This window comes from Carassius gibelio, chromosome A7 (genome assembly GCF_023724105.1).
Source record: "Carassius gibelio isolate Cgi1373 ecotype wild population from Czech Republic chromosome A7, carGib1.2-hapl.c, whole genome shotgun sequence".
Classification (NCBI taxonomy): Eukaryota; Metazoa; Chordata; class Actinopteri; order Cypriniformes; family Cyprinidae; genus Carassius; species Carassius gibelio.
This window is the reverse complement of record NC_068377.1, coordinates 5706056-5729257: the sequence shown is the minus strand read 5'-3', so window position 1 is coordinate 5729257 and position 23202 is coordinate 5706056. Positions and strand designations below refer to the sequence as shown.

General features: G+C 38.4%; 1 protein-coding gene across 1 annotated transcript in view; it reads left to right on the top strand.

Moving 5' to 3' along the window:
• The first annotated feature begins 3267 nt into the window (after positions 1–3267).
• Positions 3268–23202, top strand: part of LOC128016491 (copine-7-like) — a 45802-nt gene continuing 25867 nt past the window's right edge. Inside the window, exons 1-5 of the mRNA XM_052601019.1 lie at positions 3268–3322; positions 5700–6252; positions 17122–17304; positions 18136–18210; positions 20603–20677. Coding sequence (XP_052456979.1) covers positions 5974–6252; positions 17122–17304; positions 18136–18210; positions 20603–20677 — 612 coding nt within the window. The 5' untranslated portion in view covers positions 3268–3322; positions 5700–5973. The remainder of the gene's footprint in view (positions 3323–5699; positions 6253–17121; positions 17305–18135; positions 18211–20602; positions 20678–23202) is intronic.

Here is a 23202-nt window from a genome sequence, read left to right as displayed (position 1 = left end):
CCACCCCAAAAAAATTATAATTCTAATCATAAGAATCATACTCCTTTACAAACTTGATCAAATCATTTAATTCCAAACCTGTATATGTTTCTAGTTCGTCTGCAGACCAAACACCATTGGAGCCAAATGAATTTCATTGTGTGGATGGAAAAAGACTTTTATTAAAATGTAGGTGATGCCGTAATGTCCAGTTGTGGTTGGTTTTGGTGTATAAATTTGCTGTGGGTGTGTTATGCAAACATTGCATTCCTACATCATCATGTTGTGTTAGTCTGAGCATTCATGTCTTCCCTCATTTCCTTCCAGTATTTCTAAACCTTTTCTAAGGCTTTTGCACCCAGATTGTTTAGACACCGGTTTAGTGTGAAAACAGAGATGAATGATTCGAGTAATGGTACATTTTCCAGCACTGCTGAACTGTGTCACTGAAGCTGAAGTGGCCCAAATCAATTATAAGTGAAGTAAAGGGGCAGTTCACAATCAATGAACCATTGGGATTCTTCCATGAAAACCTACACATGGATCAATAAACCAAAAATATCTTGACCCAGGGGAGATGAGTGGGGAGATAATCATGTATGAGGTTACATAAGATGTAGAGAATGTGTCCTAGTTACCCTTGACCAGTGGAATCAATGGTAGAAATAGTCCATTTAGACTGTTGGTAAAATACAGCAAAATGGTTACCATTTGGTTTATCTATAGTACTATAAATATTAAATTGCACTCTTAAGAGAAAATTGTTCTAAATGGGAACAGATTTGGGTTCTTCAGCTCTTTTTATTGCTAAACGGAACCCTTTTCATGAGGGTCCATAGAGAAAACAACTGCTATATACAGTAGAACCTTGTTGCTTTTTATTTATGTGGTCTCATAATACCTTTTATACTCTATTAAGGTTTTATAATGGAGATGACATTGAACACAGTAATTGCCTTATGAAATAAATGCATTGAAGCCCAAATTCCAGTAAAATATCTTCACTAACCTCTATGGTGTCTTTACATCCATCAATTTATGAGTATTTTAGTGTAACCGAGTGTCTGGGTAGAGATACACCAATGAGTTTAAAGTCAAAGCCCGACTCTGAGTTAAGTAATAGTTATTATGTTTAAGGCCAAACGTAGCCATTGTGGGTGTACAGTATGTGAACCTTTCTCAATTTAAAAAAAAAGAAAAGGTCATGGAAATCTTTAACATTTTTGTGATTGATAATGTTTATGCATAAACCCACGTAATCATTTAGAACTCCGTGAATTCCATATTTAAAAAAAGAAAACTGATTTATTGATTATCTAAAATGATCATTTTGTAGGGGAATTTAAAGTTGTTGAACATTCCATCACTTGCTCACCAATGGATCCTCTGCAGTGAATGGGTGCCGTCAAAATGAGAGTCCAAACAGCTGGAGAAAGCAATATTATGGATAGAGGACTTTTAGCCAGAAGCGACAAATTGAAGTAAAAAATGTTGATGGATTGTTCTTACAATCTCACAGCTCTTTGTCTCGTTGGATTATTCTGATGGCACCCATTCACTGCAGAGGATTAATTGGTGAGCAAGTGATGAAATACTAAATGTATCCAAATCTGATGAAGAAACAAACTCATCTACATCTTGAATGACCTGAGAGTGAAAACATTTTCAGCAAATTTTCATTTTTGGACAAATAATTCCTTAAGAGCAAATGCATTCACTCCCCCTGATTGATATATCTTGTATACTGTCAGTCTTCCTCATCAGTATTCTTGATGAAGTGGCTCTTGATGTTCTTTTAGAAAGGCAGCCAGAATTAACAGAGCCTGTTCAGCACAGAAGCCACAATGTCTTATTTTGCAGAAACCGAAGAGCACTTTATCTCTGATTAAGCTGTTTCCATTCTATCTAATGCTTAAATTCCTGACCAGTCTAGCTGTACACATCCTAAAGAGAGGGGGGGAGAGAGAGAGAGAGAGAGAGAGAGAGAGACAGAGAGAGTTTGTGGGTGGGATGAAAGGGCTCTGCAAGCACAATAATAGCATTTTGTTGCATACATATTATTTTACCTCTTGGTATTGCTTCAGACAACTATTGGCCATATAATTGCTCTTCTTAATTGATTTATAGGTTATATTATATTTTGTCAACATGCATCCATGCTGCTCACTAAAAAAATGACAGGTAACTCCCTCCAATTAAAAAAAAAAAAAAGCCATTTCTGGTTAATCTCAAAATCTTGTCTGGATAAATGAAGACCATTTTAACCTTTGTGCTTTTTTGAAAAACCCCAAAATAAACCCCTATAGTCGGATTTTGGATGATGGCAATTAGGTATCTTTGTAATATTATGTAAAAAAAAGTCTTACAATGCCAGTTTCACAACTTTCACCACAAGACCACTATGCCATTATGCTATCAGAAAAATGAAAAAAAATAAAAAAAATGCATCAGCCAATAACAAAAGCATTTCAACAACTCTAGATCCTTCAACATCTGTCTTGTGTAGCTAGGCTAATAGGCTTCCCACACTACTGATATTATACTCTGAGATCCTGATTACAAAGTTTTTCTTTTAATTGGTACAGGTGTTTTGTTTCTTTTTGGAACTGATTGGTCGTAGACCTCAATGATCCAAACTTTATGCACCTCAGATCCACAAAAAACTATGGATCATTTTGTCAGAGTTTAAAATCATGTGCAAAAGCTCAGACGATAAATGTAAGAAAACAGTTTGATTAAATTTTTGAATACAATATTTTATAAAAATGTAGCATAAAAAGAAGTGCATAATTAATATGTGTAAATCTAAGTAAAAAAATAAAAATGTCAACACTCCATGATTTTTTATGGTATAGTCAGTAGTTTAAAACCATGGTTTTGCATGCATGACTGAGGCTAGTAGCCTGATGTATACTGTAACAGTCAAACCCTGTTACTAGCAACAGTATTATTCAGGATTTATATATTACATTCATAAGTTTATAAAAAGCAGTTTAAAAACTCAAACTCTCAAAGTGGCACACGCTATTCAGGAAAATTTTACAGAAATGTATTTATATATATATATATATATATATATATATATATATATATATATATATATATATATATAAAATGAACTTAGGCTCTAATTGATTCTGCACATTCATTCGTGCTTAGGATGCCGATCCTTGCCGCGACTGACGTCAGTCTAAGACTTTTTCCAGCTGAAGCTGTTAAAATCACTTCAATGTAGCTCTTTAACGTAACATGACATCCGAACTAGCGCACAGCCGCTCCACACACACACACACACACACACACACACACACACACACTGAGAGAAGAGCAGCAACATCAGCAGGTGAGAACACAGCTCTCTTATTTACACTCACTAGATTATGTTTGCTGTTAGTCATCAAGGAATGTGTATGATGATTATACTATTAGCCTATGCGGTGTTGTCAGTGATAATTATTCTGTTGTTTACATAAGTGATATCTTATTTACTAGTGCTTGCAAATCTTTGCGGAAAGGTAGCCTAAAGGATGCATTTACAAAAAAAAAAAAAAAAAAACATTCGGTTATAGTTAGATTCATACAAGTTTGATTAGTAATAGAGGATATAAAGTAAATGTGGTTTAACTGTCAAACAAACTGCGCTGCAGACGCGAGAGAGCTGGAGTTTACCGGAATAAAGTGTAATCTATTAACAGTCATGTTAATTTGTCATTTTATTCAGTCCTTTTTCACAGAATTATTTGCATTAAACGGTGTATTCGTGTTGCATATACTAAAACTAGTAGATTCACGCATTCAAGGCGCCAGGTACATGATCACCCGTTTAATCATTGCATTAGTGATAGCCTGCAATTCTTAACTTAAGTATTTGAATCAAACAATAGTTCAGAGGCAAGGAACAGCAGTTCAAGAAACCGTTTTGTAATTTCCTCGCCAGAAAGGCTCGGGTGGTTGTTGTACAGTAGATGTGAGAGGAGCTGTCCATGATCCGCGGTGCTGAACCACGCGCGCTCTGCTGGCTGACAGATTTACGAGTTTCTTTTGCTGATGATGTGACCATTTAAAGAGTGAACGTCGAATGCATAAAGCACATTATAACATTATGATTACGAAATATGACCAGAGGGTACGAATTACAGTGGGCGGGATGGCTTGAGCACTGTAAAGGAAGTCAAAACACAAGGTTGGAGGGGTCTTAAAATTGCATAGGTTTTATGTAGTCGTGCTACCAAGTTATGAGAAGCCACGGCGCCTACTTGGAATGAAAAAACAAACAAATAAATAAAAAAACGCAAGTGCCTTAAGACGATGCAAAAGACGCAAAAGTAGCCTACGCATGTAGGCTAAAACAATGGAAATAAAAAAAAATGGAAAAGGAGCGCAACTGAATGTAAAAAAGCGTTATGGCTGAACGGCCCCTTGCCTATAGTAACGATATCCCACTTTGCCATTGTTAGTACTGTAGCGATATGTGAAGCACAGCTCACATTAAAGTCTTTCTCAAACCAAGCAGCTTTCTGTTGGTCATCGCCACAAAAACCCACTGGGAAATTTGCATAAGAAAATCCTTCGCCTGCACACAAACTTCCTGATCACAACGTGTACAGGTCCTTCTCAAAAAATTAGCATATTGTGATAAAGTTCATTATTTTCCATAGTGTAATGATAAAAATTAAACTTTCATATATTTAAGAGGACCCACTTTATGTTGTGGCTACTACTACTATGTACTTACATTTTAATTAATAATTTAGTGCAATGTACTTATTGTGTACATATATGTTTTTACATTGTACTTATATTTAAAAAAAAAAAAACTACATGTAGTTACATCTGTATTTAATTTCTGTAATTACATTTATAATTACACTGTTGAGCCATACTTTACACCTTAACCCACCCTTAAACTTACCCATACCTCCAACCCTCTCCCTAACCTTACCCCTATCCCACCTCAATAGCAGCAAAAGTGTTTTACAATACAATATGAACACAATAAGTACGTACAGGGTCCGGACACCTCTTCTCGTTGTGCAGAGTTTTTTGCCACACTTTTTCACTGAGGTGCCTTGATACAGCACTCTGGGAACAGCCTATTCATTCAGAAATTTCTTTCTGTGTCTTACCCTCTCGCTTGAGGGTGTCAAATGATGGCCTTCTGGTCGGCAGTCTTACCCATGATTGCGGTTTTGAGTAATGAACCAGGCTGGGAGTTTTTAAAAGCCTCAGGAATCTTTTGCAGGTGTTTAGAGTTAATTAGTTGATTCAGATGATTAGGTTAATAGCTTGTTTAGAGAACCGTTTCATGATATGCTAATTTTTTGAGATAGGAATTTGGGGTTTTCATGAGCTGTATGCCAAAATCATCAGTATTAAAACAATGAAAGACCTGAAATATCAGGTCTTTATTCAGTTGGTGTGCAATGAATCTAAAATATATGAAAGTTTAATTTTTATCATTACATTATGGAAAATAATGAACTTTATCACAATATGCTAATTTTTTTAGAAGGACCTGTATGTCCAACATGTGGATGCTTGAAAAAATAATTAACTCACAGTTCATGCAATTTATATATTCACTTATAAACAAACCTTCTTGTATATCTGTATGTAAGCTGTGTTTTCAAGATAATGTGGTTTCACTGCTTTTGACTATTCACTGGATGTTAAAAGTACATTTAGAATTTCTTAACCCCACATGCTTTTTTCTTGCTTAGGAGTCTGTTGTGGAAGAGGCTGTCAGCTGAAGATCTCGTCTGGGATTTTGCTGTTGTAATATTAATGAACATCTCTGATTTACACCATCCCATTTGATCCCTTTACATCTGAACCACTCCCAGCAGCCTGTTCTCCTCTCCCAGCGAATCAGGCATAGAGATGTCTCTCTATAAAGAACTTTAAGTCAAACTGAAAGTTATGTTTTAAGACACCCCACATCTGTTGCCTTACAAAGAAACAACACAAGGTCACATAAAAAAATAGACTCCCTACATGGGAGAGTCCTGCTTCAATCAAACTGAGGCCTTTAAAGATCACCCCATTCACACTGCAGTCTCCCATCTCCGGCTGACCCTCCACACTCAACCTTCTGCCAGGATGAGTGACTCACAGGAAGCGACGTCCCCCGTGGCAGGCATAGGAGGCCCTGTTGCTTGCGTATCCAAGGTGGAGCTGCGTGTTTCCTGCAGGTCCCTGTTGGACAGAGACACGCTCAATAAATCTGACCCCTGCGTCATGCTCATGGTACAGAACCAAGGTCAATGGACTGAAGTGAGTTTTCCCTTTTCCCTCTTGGGGGCTTGATTAGATCTTTGTATTGGCAGTGCTGTCATTTTCTGCATTCGATTTATTTTACAGTAGTAGTTGTGTTACAATACAATTAATTTACAAATTTTGTCATTATTTACTTACCCTCATATCATTCCGACATCCTTCATCTATCACTTATTTTTTATGGACTAATCGGGCTTAAATGCATGGATGAAGTGGCAAAAACAAGAAAGGCAAACATAAACCACAAACAATCTAGCAGTGCCTTTTTTTATGCATAAAAGAGAAAGTCATACAGGTTTGTATGGAAGCCCATTTTCACCACACAATAAATAAAAAAATGAATAATAATAATAATTATAATATATATATTTGTTTTCCTCAAATATAAGCAAGAATGCAAATATGTTATTTATATCAATATTAAGTTACGTTTTAGGCACAACATTGCATTTGAATGGCTTTTGTAAATGAAGCGGCTTAATGATTCAATTATTCATTCAATGGAAAAGTTAATATCTGCCACTGCCGGCCAATATATCAATCTATCACTAATTACAAATACATACATTTTATTTTTATTTTTAAATTATACATTTGTAGTGCTTGAGGATAACTTTTTTCTCTTTCTATTCTTCCGTGAGTGAAGTTAAACAGGTCTAAGTGTTAGGCCTAGGCTTTGGGTTAGAGATTGTTTAATGGATATAACTTTGCACAATGCCTTAAGTTGACATTCTGATAGTATAGGGCTTGACTGTGAAGGTTGATTGGGCTGTGAGTGGGGGGAGTGGGCACTTTTTGGAATGAATCTAGACAGGGAATTGTCACACAGCAGGAAAGGATGCTTGAAGCAAAGAGAGCGACCACTCTGGTGGCTCCCTCCATTTACACCCCCCCCCACACACACAATATCAAAGTAGTTAGTGTAAGAAAAAAAATATCTGGAGAGACAGCAGCAGTGCTGAAGACATCTCGGCAAAGCTGCGAAGCGGTCCGCAGCAACGTGTCAGGCTGAAGGATGAAATCTTAACCCTGCCCCCATTATTCCAACAACTGTGCCATGTTCAGTATCACAGTGAACAAAGTAAAAGATACCACTCTGCTTCACCTCCAACGTTTGCTGCATTCAGAAGGTTCCATTTTAAAGAGGGGCCACATGAAACAGGAAAAACATATTGAAAAAGCCATTGAGATATTATTGTGGACTTTGTTTTCTGAGATTTGACTGACAATCAACATGAGCTGAGTATCTTGAAATAACTGATTACCATAATCAGACACTTTGCACATCAGATTTTCTTGCTTATTTCCTTATAGATTGAAAAGAGTAGTCTCTGTTCATTTGAGACTAAATTACTCTTTGCATGTCATGATCCTGCCCTCGTGTCCTTGATTTTTCCTAGTCTTGAGGCAGGATCATGACAGACCCTTGTTTTGTGTACAAGCGCATGGCCTTGTCTTTGGGCCATGTGCTTGTGTTGTCTCGTTCCCTTGCCCCGCCCCCCTTGTTATCCTAGTCGTGTCGTGATTGCCCTATCTGTGTCACCTGTCGTGTCTTAATTGTTCCCCCTATTTAGATCTCCTAGTGTGCTCTGTCTTGGGTCGGTTCATTGTGATTTGTTGTACTACTTATGTGTTCTACACTTGTGATTGTACCTCTGAAGTCCCTGTATACCGTGAGTGTTTATTTGTAGTCAGTGTTCTCTAGTTTTGAGTCTTTGTTTATCTTGCCTTATCAGTCCTGTTTAGTTATTTTGTATCTGCCCTAGTCCTTGTTTTCCCCCTCGTGGGTTTTTATTTTCCCCTTTTTGTAAATAAACCTGTTTGTGTTGTAAATCCTGTCTGCACTTGAGTTCCTCCCTTGCAAACCCTGACAGAATGAACCGACCAAAAGGGAACTCAGCAGACAGGAGGCAATACTGGATGTTGTCAGCCAGCAAGCGAGATTGTTTTGAGGGCTCTCGCCTTGTGGTGTTCCGGGGGACCAGGGGAGGTCGTTCCGGAGCGAGCGGGCGAGAGGAGGAGCCCCAGAGGTCCCCACCTACCCAGCTGCCAACGGTTCCGGAGGGTCGTATCCTGGCCGTGGCCACTCTGGAGGATCAGGCACATCCCTCACCGAGTCCTGAGGTGCCTCCCACACCCGTCGGTCTCCCCGGGAAGCGAGGGAGACGGTTATCGTGGGAGTCTGCCTCGGAATCGTCGGAGTCAGCCCTGCCAGAGACCGAACTCCCCCAACCCGCCTCTGACCCAGCTGTGGTCTCTTCACCGCGCCCAAGGAGGAAGAGGAGGAAGAGGGGGCCTGCCGGTCCTGTGACCCCGTTTCCTCCCGTGCCAGCAGCGGAGAGCGCTGGCGTGCCCGTGCCAGCAGCGGAGAGCACTGGCGTGCCCGTACCAGCAGCGGTGGGCGTGCCCGTGCCAGCAGCGGAGAGCGCTGGCGTGCCCGTGCCAGCAGCGGAGAGCGCTGGCGTGCCCGTGCCAGCAGCGGAGAGCGCTGGCGTGCCCGACCCAGCAGCGGTGAGCTTGCCCGAGCCAGCAGCGGAGAGCGCTGGCGTGCCCGAGCCAGCAGCAGTGAGCGTGCCCGAGCCAGCAGCAGTGAGCGTGTCCGAGTCAGCAGCGGTGAGCGCTAGCGTGCCCGAGCCGGGAAAGAAAGCTGTATGCAAGTCGGCAGTCGTGAGAGCGGAGGAGAGAGCCGCGGCCGACTCTGCAGCAAAGACTCTTGTACAGTCGGTTTCATCTCATAAGGAGATGCCAATTGTCCTAGCTGCTAAAGCATTTTCTGATTATTTGTCCCGTCTTGTCCAAATTTTAGAAGTCCCCGTCAGTCCTGTTTTGTCCCCTGACCCTGTCCCCAGAAGTCCTAAGTGTCCAGCCGTTGTCTCCCCGTGTCCAGCCGTTGTCTCCCCGTGTCCAGCCGTTGTGGCCCCGTGTCCCGTGGATGTGGCCCCGTGTCCCGTGGATGTTGTCCCCCCGTGTCCAGTAGATGTTGTCCCCCCGTGTCCCGTAAGTCTTGCCCCGCGTCCCGTAAGTGTTGCCCCGCGTCCCTTGTCTGCTCCCGTCATGTCCCCGGTCAGTTGTCCCGAGACCCCTCCCCGCCCCTCACCACCCAGACCTGGCCGTACCCCCCGTCGTCAGCCTTTGTCCTGTCCTCCTAAGATTCCTACCCCTCCCACCCGCCCTGGTCTGTCCCCCATGAACTTTGTGGTCCCGCCCCCTCCCCTTCCCTGTTTGTTTTTTTTGTTATGTCACCCTAACCCTGCCATTGTGTTTTCATGTTTGCCTTTGTTATTATTAGTCATGTCTTGTTGGTTTGTGTCTGTGTCCCAGTCTGTCATGTCAGTCATGTCCCGTGTTTGATGTTCCCTTGAGGAGCGTCTGGAAGCCGCTCCTTAAGGGAGGGGTTCTGTCATGATCCTGCCCTCGTGTCCTTGATTTTTCCTAGTCTTGAGGCAGGATCATGACAGACCCTTGTTTTGTGTACAAGCGCATGGCCTTGTCTTTGGGCCATGTGCTTGTGTTGTCTCGTTCCCTTGCCCCGCCCCCCTTGTTATCCTAGTCGTGTCGTGATTGCCCTATCTGTGTCACCTGTCGTGTCTTAATTGTTCCCCCTATTTAGATCTCCTAGTGTGCTCTGTCTTGGGTCGGTTCATTGTGATTTGTTGTACTACTTATGTGTTCTACACTTGTGATTGTACCTCTGAAGTCCCTGTATACCGTGAGTGTTTATTTGTAGTCAGTGTTCTCTAGTTTTGAGTCTTTGTTTATCTTGCCTTATCAGTCCTGTTTAGTTATTTTGTATCTGCCCTAGTCCTTGTTTTCCCCCTCGTGGGTTTTTATTTTCCCCTTTTTGTAAATAAACCTGTTTGTGTTGTAAATCCTGTCTGCACTTGAGTTCCTCCCTTGCAAACCCTGACAGAGCAGTGAAATTCATTTTTGCATCTCAAAAATTTTCTGCATAACATATTTCAGTCTCACATTGGGAGCAGTGGTACACAAATATGAGCAGTGTATAGGAAGGAAAAACCGTTATGCTCTGCAGCCGTTTTAATCATTGTGGATAAGACAATCATAATGCCAAATGCATTATCTTCACAATGTGTGCCAATGATTAAGTCTGACTGCAGCAGCAAGTTGTTTAAAAACTAATGGTTTGAGATGTGTTGTTATGAATATGATTAGTTTCGTTGTGAAGTGTTTGTAGCAGCTATGTTGATGTTATGTTGGATGAACAGCTTCTTAAAGGGATAGTCCGCCCCAATAAATGTATTAACCCTCATGTCATTCCAAACCTCTATGACTTTCTTTCTTTTGTGGAATGTAAAAAGAAGATATTTAGAGTAATGTCTACCTGTCCATACATTCAAAGTCAATGGTGTCCAAAAACAGTAATGAACAGTGGACACCACTGAATCACTGTATGGAGATTTTTCTAAATATCTCCCATGAAATTAAGTAAATTGTGAAAGAGTTTTCTATTTTAGGGGGAACTGTCATGATGGCAGCAGTCAAAGTGTGTTGTGTAAAATATCAGCAAAAGATTACAACGATAAAGAATGAATGAATATGAAACTGAGTTTGGGTTTTGCAGAATCCAGTTTTTATGTAATCTTCTGCGAGTATAAGATCCATATTTTCTTTTCTTTATAGAATGACAAAATACTGTCTCTCAACCTAAAGAGTTTTTGCATACTGGAATATTAGAAGTGCCACTGACATTATTTTTCTGTATTCACAGAGAAAATATAGGTACTCTGAATATCTTTTGCATGGTTTTACACTTGCAATTTCAGTCAAAGAGCAGTCGTATTTATCTGAATAATGATTTTGATCTTTCCCCTGCCATGACATTAACTTTCACACATGCCAGATTTCTTTTTCACAGGAGATTAAAAATTCTATCCACATCTACCTAATATTAGACAGACATTTTGCCAGCAAGTCAGTGCAAACCATATATGCAATGCTGTTTTCTCGTCATCGGCATTAGTCTACATTTTCTGTCTTGAATGTCCGCCAGGCCTTTTCAGGGATCTTGGCATACATGTGTAGGGATGTGTCAATATAGTCTCATTTTGCATGCTCCCATGTTATTCCCATTAGATCTAATGTTTTCAGGATGAATTGGAGCATGTTGCATTGATCCATGATCATATTGCCAGAATCGGCAGAATATGATAAGTTAACCATTAGGCTTTAATGTCCTCATGCAAGCAGTGAGCATATGAATTGTCACAGCGTGAGACAGTGGGTGCTGCTCTACAATCGCTGAATGTTCAATGCAAGATATGTGCGCTATTGTCCATTTTGCAAAACGCATTCCTTTAAATCAAAGCTCAGTGAAGTGATTAGGCATTAGACATAATGGAATATTTTTGTTGAGACAACATTGTAAGAAGCTTACCAAATCTCTGACTGCTGTCTGTTTTTGTTATTTATATTTTCCAAACGCAGTCCTTCCATAGCAAAAACTGATATGGACAAAAACGGTAAATGGATTTAAAAACAGAATGTTTTTTACATTATTTAGGGCACAAAATGCGCATTCATCATGCGAATGCCCTGGACTGTAGGAAAGCCTGAGTTCAATATTCTCCGGAGTATATCAAAAATAGATTTTCAGAAGAAAATGCCTGTGCAAGGGTGTTCTGGGTGGTTGCAGAGGAGTTCTAAATGGTTGTTGGGTGTGCTTGGTTGTTTGCAGTGCCACTGTTAACTGGTCACTAGGGCATTTTGGGTGGTTGTCAGGGTTTTGCTGTGTTGTTGCTAGGCAGCTGCTGAATGAAGAATGAAGAAAGTGCACATGTTGACAATGTACAGTCAATGGATGTTTACTGCAAAATCCCTTAAATATCAAATCAAAAGATGTGCATTGATTTCCAAGGAATGCATCAGTTGTTAAAACACGTTCCTTGGATGCAGTTGCTTTAAGGATCTGTCAAATTCATAAAAGTAAATGTAACTGTTGAGGCTGTTGCCATTTTGATTATTTTCACATATCGCGATGGTAAGGTGAGAGAAATCTGGGCTTTCATAACCTACTTAAATTCCAACTTTCAATAACAGATTTGACAGACGTTTTAATGTTATTGACTGGTCAGGATATTTTAATGAACGTAATTCCAACATGAAGTGGATGCAACATTAGTATTAGCAATAATGATAATAGCCTAAAGCATACTAGAGTCTTGACGTTAATGATTAGTTTGTGTACAGCCAAGCACATGGCCTTTAAAGATATACTCCATTTGATTGTGTGTGTGAACGCAGGCAGCTGATGCATATGTATTAAAATGTTTTGTCTTCGTCCAGTGTCTGCGCTATTTCTCTCCAGGAGTTATGACTGCTTAAAATGTCATAGTATTGTTTTGAGCTTGACTTGCTGCTATCTCATATCCTCCTCGCTCAAGCTCTCGTTGTTGTGGTTTTTGCAATCTTCAGTAGACTGTTGTCACTAATAAAAATTGTTGCCAACTATTTAATGGCAAAGTATTCATATTCAAACCTAGCATATGCACACAAAAATTTTGAACACTAACATTTAAATTTATTTTATCTAATTTTTTTCCATAAAATGTAATTATATATGCAACTCGCTACAGTTTCTAGTGGAAATGAACAATAGTGACAATAAAACATAAAAAACATTTATTCCTTTTCACTCAAAATTTATTCATGAGGCAGATTATGTATTATGAATAAAGAGTTATTTGTGTGTGGCTACTTGCATAACATTGATATGACCTCAAAACACTTTTACTATAGTGCATGATTTCTAAACTAATATATTTTGCATCACATAATATTCTCCATAAATGGATTTTCTGATCTAGTAAACTTGCTCGGTAGCTCACCTGGTACAGCATTGCACTTGTCCAGTGAAACACAAATCATGATAAAACAGTTCAAGACTTGTAGAAGTAAGCTAAAAAGGCATGGTTGCAGGTTAATTTTTTTAACTCTATTGGTTAGAAGTAGTTTAGTATAGATGGTACATTAGTATTAAACTTTTAGTGCCAGTCACCGGACATTTCATTTCTGAACTACTGCGATATGTACAACAACAAATAACATAACAAAATGTTGGCAGATTCACATGAATAAAAACTGGACCTGCTTTTGGCACCACTTATTTGAAATTTCACGATGAAAGTGTCTCAAAATGTGCAAGAAAATATAATATAATTTTGCATAAACGTCATCATAGGCACATTTTCCAATTAACCTGGGTTGGCATGTTCAGATGTATTCATTGTGACTTTTAGTAACTGATTCTGAACAGGGTCAGAAATGAACTTTTCCACGAAAGGGCAATATTGATTTCCAGGGGCGTAAGGGCAAGGGTTTACATGTGTAGAATGTAAAAAAACATGCGTAGAATGTAAAAAAAAAAAAAGGACAGTTTTTATAATTACTGTACCTTATTATTTGTATCGGTGTTGTCTTTAATGTCAAATATTTACATTTGACCAGTTACTTTGTTTACAATTGTATATAAATAATATTTTAAAAATTTCTGTTATTGTCACTGAGGTTGCAAAATGAATCACTTAATACCATCTTTTCTACTTTTTGTTTATGTTGAGAGAATTCGCAAGCACGCAGAATTCAGTCAGTGAGCACACACACTTGACAAAATTCATTTCATTGTTTTTATTTTTTATTTATTTATTTTTAATTTTCGACCCTAATTCAGACCAAGTGGATTTTTGTCTCTATGTTGTTCTAAGTGCTTCTCTGATGTTCTAGAGCCATTAGGTGTTCCACTATCTGCTCATGCAGTGCTTATCATTGGAAAAGTGCCATTATCATGCAAATCAAGAGCTAAAATTGAGTAGGAGCTAAGCCTACTCATATCTCTCTTTGCACTCCCTTTCACTTACTCTCTCTCTCGCTCTCTCTCTCATTCTCTCTCTCTCAAGGTGAATGCTACATAGTATGTGTAAATATAATATTCTAAGACCCTCTTGAACCTCCAATGTAATCTCTCTACAGCACCCCTCAGGGCACATACATCACTTCCTTTCTCTCACTGCTTCTCTTACACTACTCGGTCATCTTAAAGCTGCCACTGTAATGGGTAAAGAGACAAACTCTGGCTCATTTAACAGCCTCTTTACAGCTCTTCTTCAATTTGGCAGTAAGTCTTAAAAGTCTCTTCCTCTTGGTTTGAACTCTACATATGGAAGACTGACAGTATTATTCAGTATATATAGTATTATATACAGTATAACATTTCAGTTAAGATTTTCTGGTTTTGGCTGCGTACCTTAAATGATTCAGCCAAATAAAAAAATAAACAAAACAGAGTTTTCAACTAGACTTCAGTATTGGGAATGTGTCTGATTTCTGTATGTTGGCAGGGTGGCCGTTCCATAATATGTAATAAAATGTTTTTTTTAGCAGCAGATGTACTTGGAATTGATAAGAGGTCTGCTTCCCTGTGATTGCAGGAGCCACAGGAGGCAGTCGGGTGTTTGCAGTGATATCAGTATGAACTAGCTAGGGGTTCAGAAACCATTTGGCCAGCACAGTATAATAATTATCTAGTCCAGACATCCTCTCTATGGATGTCCAGGTCTTTTTTCAAGGGGGGAAACAAACAAACATATTTTCATAAGGAAACTTACATAAAAAAAGCTAAATTAATTAGGTATTTTTTCCACATTTTTTGTAAATATATATAAAATATATGTATATATGTGTGTATTTTATTTTTTGCATTACAATAATAAGTGTTTATTATAATAATTCTCATGTAAATCATATATAATGCACAACATTATAATGTTCCATTTCTTTATGCAGGATGTCTCTTGATTATGGGGTGAATTATGACATGGACATAATAGTTTTGTGCAATTCAACTCACACCAACTCCTTTAGTTTGATTTACTACCACTTGCGCTGTGTGAGAGTTCACCTCAGTTCAAGGGCACATACATAGTAGATTGAAGAACTGGACATTTTATATGCGAGGCTGTATGTAATTGCCTAGAAAGACTCTGTCAAACATGGGCTGATGGAGGAGGGTCATTCCTTGCTTGAGATGTGCTATGCAGACAGACACATTAGAGGTTTGACACCGTTAATCTGATTTAGTGAGAGTATGACCGATTACCTCACATGCTGATTTTAAATGGTTATTTTTCCACATTTGTGTGACAGTAACAAATGACCTTTTTAGAAATACACCAGAGAATGTTCGATGGTAAACTGTAGTACCCCACACATTTTGAAAAACTGGAAAGTATTCTGCTACACTAAGCTACTAATAAAAGCAACTTCTTTTAAGCTCTTCATACGTATAGATGGATGGATGGATAGATTGATTTGGGATATATGTACATGAATTGCATTTATTATTATTACCCAGTAAAAATAAAAAATAAACAGATAAAATTCAGAGGTTCTGTGCAGCAGGTCCAGTGAATCCATTTATTTGTTTTACGTTTATTTACATGAACCATCTTAAAAAAATAGTTTAAATGCTAAACAGATACTCTTGCACAAAAAAAAAAAAAGAAGAATAAGTAGTAAGTTTGCTGAATTTGGCATTTCATTACCTGCTTACCAATAAATCCTCTGCAGTGAATGGGTGCTGTCAGAACGAGAGTCCAAACAGCTGATAAAAACATCAGTGTATTGAATCCAAAAGTGAGCAGAAACACAGTGAACAAGATCTGGCTTGGCAAAAACATGAACAAACTAACGTGGCAAACATGAGGGCTTAAATACTTAGACGAAGGGAACACATGACTGTTACAACCAATGAACAACCAGAAAACATAACCACATGACAATGAACCAAAACCCACATGACAATTTCAATAATCTGCTACTGATCCACACGACTCCCATCCATCAATTAATGCCATGTGAAGTAAAAAGCTGTATGTTTATAAGAAACAAATTCATCATTAAGGTATTTTCAGTTTCAGACTGTTGCTTCTGGCTTAAATACGAATCCATAATCTATAATATTGCTCATATTGATTCATCTCGTCTGAATCAGGAGAGAATGCACAGATCGATCACTGATTATAAGTGAAAAAAACTGTTTTCACCAAATAGGTTGGTGGACACTGATGTAAGATCACAACAGAAGAAGGATGTTTTTACTGGAGGAAGCATTATTATGGACTTATTATTGTGATTAAACACCGTATTAATGAAGTTGTTTATTAAAGTGACAGATTTTAGCTTGATGGCAAAAATTTATGCATTTTGGTTTGGTTAATTGATGGACTGGAGGATTATTATGATGTTTTTATCAGCTGTTTGAACTCTCATTCTGATGGCACCCATTCACTTATATGAACCCTTTTCTCTTTTATAATCTTCCATCCTTTGTTCAGCCTTTGCTTTGGTACATTAGAAAGTAAAGCGTTGTCTCTTTTAATGGCTCTTATACTTTTATCTTCAGATTGCATCTCTAAACTAATTCCCTAATATCTTCTCCAACATCTTGGAGAATATTGCTTTAACTTCTCCAGCTAATTGCCTCAGAGAGGTTTTAATTCAGAAATGATTGTATTTGCTTTGTTTGTTTTTGACATGCACCGGTGAACAATATCAAAGCAGGGGGAGGTAGGGAGAGAGACAGCTGATGAATGAGAAGCAAGAACAAATGTGTTTTGCATGAGAGCAAGGCCGTGATCATCACAGCTGCATGTGTGGAAGCTCTCAACAATCAGACAATCAGACTCATGAGGCCTTCGTCCAACTGCTGTCATTTCTTTGACTTTATCCAGGGACGGCACACAAACAGAAGAATAAACAGTACAGTCTGTGATCAGCCTGTGAAGCCAGATGCTTCCAGTGAGAAGATTTTCACTTACTGCTGACTGAATTGTTGTTCTTTCTGTAATTCAGCTGGACCGTACTGAGGTGATCAAGAGTAACCTGAATCCGGTCTTTGCCAAAGTCTTAATGCTGGACTACTACTTTGAGGAAGTACAGAAACTGCGTTTTGAAGTCTACGACATTCACGGGACTCACAGTATTGGAACGCGAGATGACGACTTCCTCGGTGGTGTGGAGTGCACGCTTGGACAGGTGATGTTTTCCTGTGCATTTGATGTAATATTGTTAAAAATATACCATGTGGCCAAAAATATGCTCTCCTTATTAAAACCCATATGGCAAAAATAAATAAATATATACTGCTATATATATATATATATATATAATAATAATAATAATAATAATAATAATAAATATATATATATATATATATATATATATATATATATATATATATATATATATATATATATATATAATTAAATCCTGGCCAAAATATATTTTATTTATATGCGAAATATGTGTTGTAAACAGTGAAGTGTAATTAAATATATTTTATGTGTAAATTATATTTATATACCAAATGTCAGGGCATATATTTCTAAATGTAAGGGCAAAAAATACATTTCCGATCTTACAGTAGTGTTTATAGAATAGCTTACTAGAGATCAAAAATAGACTTACAATGACTTCATATTTTTTAATTCTTTATATATATTTTTAATACTTTGTAAAATGTCTATTGCTTATTTTTTAAGACATGTTTTATTCAAAATTTTCTTCAAACTACATTTGTCACTGTATGTTAATACATACATACATACATACATACATTCATCCTCCTGACTACCAGAAAAAAATAGATTTGAATTTAGTATTATGTCATTACATTGTTTAGAGCATTATATATATATATATATATATATACCTTCCTGGAAGAGTAAAGCTGTAATAGAAGGACCAACTCACCATAGATTACCTTAATTAAATGGTGTATAATTTACTACTATTATTATTATTTTATTTTACATTACAAAAAACAAACAAAAAAAAATCCTTTAAACATTTTAATTTGTTCCATAGATAGTGGCCCAAAAAAAGATGGTGAAACCTCTGTTGCTGAAATATGGAAAATATGCTGGAAAATCCACTATCACAGTGAGTTGAAAAAAATAATCTACACACACATAATTCCTTTTTAATTGCTACACATTTACATATTCTAGGAAAGCTCTTGTGGTAAAGGTTTCATCTGTCGTCACTTAATTGTAAAATCCACAGACGCGTTTTGGTTTCGTTTACAGAATAACTCAAAGACAGTTTAAGTCACTTCTCTGGAGACACGCTCCCAGATAGTCAGATGAGGATAAATCAGTACATTTGCAAAGTGAAAGCAGACACTGTTTGCCAGGCCAACTCACCATTCAACAAAAAACGAAATTTATTTGGCAAAAATGCCTGTGTATGAGAATCACTCTGTTCAATTAGACAAAATCAGTCACTTTTAGTATCAAATGTTTAAAGGACTGCTGCAAGAACTGTAACTTTAAAGGTAATTATATGATAACTGTATAATCCCTGTTTATTATAAGCGTGCAATGCACTTATGTTGTTATATGGGTTTTGGGTGGATTCTGATTGGTTGCCAATGCTTTATCATTCATCAGCAGAAAACAGTCACTTTTTAAAAATGCGTATTCCAACAGCGTATTTTTATAGATATAATGTGAAAGGCCTCAACTACAGCTGGGTTTTTGGCATCTACACCCACCCCTTTACAATACACAATTTTTTTTGGCATTATGAAATGTCACTCCAAAGTAATATTCATTCATCTATAGGTCCACCCACTTTTTTGAAGTGCCAACTAAATGCCAAACCATGCCCACGTTGCTCATCACTAAACTCAGAGGATGACTGCACATTACAGAATGAGCGATTTTTGTCTATTACTTCTGGAATGAAATGCCACTTTAGAAATATTTCTTCATACAGTTCAGTGAAACCACTAGTTCGTGTAATGCCTGAGCAATAGATAATGGTGAATCTCTAAAACTGGTGCATTAAAAAGTCATCAGGCTTCAGGAAAAAGGTCTCACCTGTGTAAAGCACTTGTAATATAACTCTGTGTAGTTTGGGTTGCAGTGCAGGTGGTTTGACCTCTAACTTAAAGTCTATTGTTTTCTGGGCTCATATCATATGACAACACTTTTACCTTATCATACTGTAGGTAGACAGACTTTGGATACTCTTACAATATCTGCTAACATGCTGTAAAATAATGTAGACTATCAGTTTCAGTATGGGAAAATAGTATTTCAGTTACAATATCACAGCAAGTTCAACTCTATTCAAACAAGCCACACATTAAACAGGCCATACATTAAAATAGCGATGTCCCAAGCTATTTTTGCATGTTTCTATTGCTGGCAGACAAGGTTCATCCGTAAGACAAAACGTAATACCACATCCTTATCAAAGGTGTTGATTCTCTGCTTTCTCATCAGTTTTAACAAAGTTTTTCCTGGCCACACTGCAGACTAATGGCCTTTTCATGTTGAAACACCCACAGAAGTGACTGTTTTTGCTGGACCCCCTCATTTCATTACACTCTAGATTTCTAATGCTGATGGAAACACATTTTGATCTGAGAAGAGACAAAATGTAATGATTTAACCGCTCTTAACAAATTAGTAGAGGCCAAAGACAATTCTATAAATAGCTCCCTTTATTAGTGTTGTTCACGTTTCCAGAAACCTCAATTACAGTTAGTAATTTAGACCATTTGCACTCAAGGCTGAAGTTTCTCTTCAATTTTTTACTTGAATGGATGGACAGTGGATGGATGTTTGGAAAAATGGATGGATGATGAATGGATGGATGAATAGGGTGGGCATATGGATGAACAGATGGATGGAGAATACGGGCTGGACAGATAAACTGATGAACAGATAGATGGATGGGATGTACAGATAGATTAACTGATGGACAGATGGATGGATGACTGGACATACATATTGATTAATGGTATGGGTGGATGGATGAATGGATGGACGGATAGACAGACGAATGGTGGCTGGATTGACTAGGTTGGGCAGAAGGAATGATTTTGATAGATGGATGGATGGGATGTGTAATTGGATGAATGGACAGACGGATGGATGGATTGGCTGGGTTGGGCTGATGGACAGAGGGGATGAGTGGATGGATGGACAGGATGTATGGAAAGCGGGATGGACAGATGGTTGGTCTGGGCTGGACAGATGAATGGTTAAACAGATGGATGGATTGAAGATGGATGAGTTTACGGACAGATGGATGGGCTGGGCAGGAGGATGGATGGATGGATGAATGGAAAGATGGATTGATGGACAAACGGATGGATGGATGGATAGATAGAATTCATTGCCAATGATTGTGAAATAAACTACTTAAAAAGAAAATATATAGATGTGGAGTCTGAGTTTTTCATATATACTATAGAGCACACATAATAACAGTATGTTGGCTTTATCTCAGCTATCAGCTAATCCCTATCTTATTTCCCAAGATTCACGCAGAAGAGATTTCTGGGAACAATGGCTATGTGGAGCTTTCCTTCTGTGCCAAGAAGTTAGATGATAAGGTAAGGGGTGATGTTTTTAGTTTACCATTGAAAAAAGTGTGTTTTGGCTTTAAAGTATACCTAGTGACAGAAAATGATATTCTCTGTTTGTAAAGTAGTGGTTTTTGACCTTTTGAAACCGATAACTGCAGCTGACAAAGAACCTTTCAACTTGCCTTGACTGTTTTGGCTTCTCAATTTCAGCCCCGTTAAGAGCCATTAAGGCTATTATGGCTTCATAAAATCCCACTCTCTTTTTTTGGCTTTGGCATAATGTTTAAAACCTTGTGCATTCAGCTGAGGTTTCCTAATGAGAATGGAAGCTCTTTGGATAGAGAGGGCTAACAGAGCTGAAGCGCTGAGGGAGCGTAGGGTGGCTGACTGACTCTCTGTGTGCAAACAGCCTCTCCCACACAGTGCGGCCCACGGCACAGCTCTCTCCATGCCCTGTAGTTCTGCATGTGTCTGCACTTCCCGTTTCGCTGCCGAACAGTACACAAACGCCTTTGCAACCCTCGTCCTACTCTCAGCACTCATCTCATCTGGTTCTCCTACTCTTTCCTCTTGTTTCACCCTCCCTTATCCTCTTTCACATGCTGAGGTTCTCTTACTCTGAACCTGGGGCAATATTTATGCTCAGCGGTTATCTTCGAAACACAGCTTTTTTGTTTGTTTCTCATCAATTTCATGAATTCATAAATTGCATGTAATGAAGGGAAACAGCAAACTGATAGCCATGACTCGTTCGCTCAAGCTTCACATCCCCTCAACCCAAAAATAGTTGGGGAAATCAATATATTGTCTATTCATCCTTTTACAGTGAGACAGAAATGCTACTTGGCATCTGTTCCAGAACAGAAAGTGCAGGCTGTGATTCTGATTGGAGACGCTTATACAGTGAGCCAAAGCACCCACGTTAACCATTGGCTGACTGTGATTTTGCCAACTAGGATATGTTCCTGGATCAACATATTTAAGGTGCAAAAGCTGCATGTTAACTTGCAAGAGTGTCCACGTGTCACATGTTACACTAACAAGAAACCATGATTCTAACCACAAATTTGTAGTTCTAACCATACAAGTTTGTGAATGTTTGTTGGAACTACAGGTTTGTTAAATGCAGAATCGTACACTTGCGCTAGTAACTAAAGATCTCGTAGTTTAACAATGCATCCCTGTCAAATTCTGCACCAAAAGAAACTTTACACAGACACATCTTTACAGCAGCTCTCCCATGATCAATCAGTCCACGTCTTATTTTCTGTTTGCTGTGCACACAAAACAATCAAACCAGATTATCCATTGTTTTCTGCAATTGTGAATCTGTGTAAATACATTTGTCACCTCTACAGTATGCCTCTGGGTATACACGCAGAATATCTGCAGCTTTTATGCAGTGTAGCTCCATAACAGCTCCATACCAAATGAAGGACCCTCACATAGATGGGTTATACCGTGCCTCTTACACTGTAGATTATCTTCCATCACTTGCACATGTGCTTTGGTTCAGTATGGTAAAGATAATCCAGCATGTCATCTCAGATTTGTTAAGGCAGGATTTCTCTTGGTTAAAGACATATGATGACGCAGTAATTCTTGTTTAGTTCTGCTGTATGCAGAATATGGAACCACATTATTTGCACACTGCATATGCATGAAAGCAGAGGCTACGCTGTCACATCACTAATTTATTTCCATCCTAGTGACGAGCTTGTCCACCTGCCCATTAGAACATTAACCAGGCTAATCCTGAAAAGCTAATGGTGGCAAATTCCAAAAGGCATTAAAATTGAATTCTCACTTTCATTTCTAGCACTCTCAGCCCTGACATATTCATCAGCCAACTGTTTTAATGCTCTAGGGGTTTTTATTGTTTTCCCTCTTGTAATTGTTATTTTAAAGCTTGTGTTTTCACATTTTACCCTCAGGTCTGTTATTGCTCATTGGATTATGATGTTTTACTTGTTCTTTTTAGAAATTACAATCATATGTGCATTCTGAACATTTCACATTAGCTGTATTACATGAGCTGATTAGCATTTCTTCTTCACACTCATCCTCAAAGCCGCAAAGAGTTGGCTCCGGTATCCCAGTCCGGATATCATATCACGAGAGGACGGATGGAGTTTAATAAATGGCTAGGCAGAATAATGGCTGTGCTGCTATCTTTGGACAGGATCTGTCTGTTCAAATAATGTTGGCTTTCTGTGCACACCGACTGATATGATTCATATAGAATGGACATATTAGCAAATCAAACTATATACTGGACTTCATGAAAGCTTCTGCACCTGACACATGCTAGAGACGTCTGTGCCTTTGATGTCAGTGCCATTTCTCTTTTTGAAGAAGGCACCAACGCATTTTAAATCGAAAAGTTGCTCTGGGTTGTGACATTTATAAAAAGACTCTTCACTTGGCAATTTCTCTGTGAATTTTAATGCTTAATTTGGTGCTGTATACCTTCACATTGGCCTCTCTGTAGATATTTGCACATATTTTGTCTTTTTCAAGGGACATTGAGTGAATTTAGCCAGCTATTATTG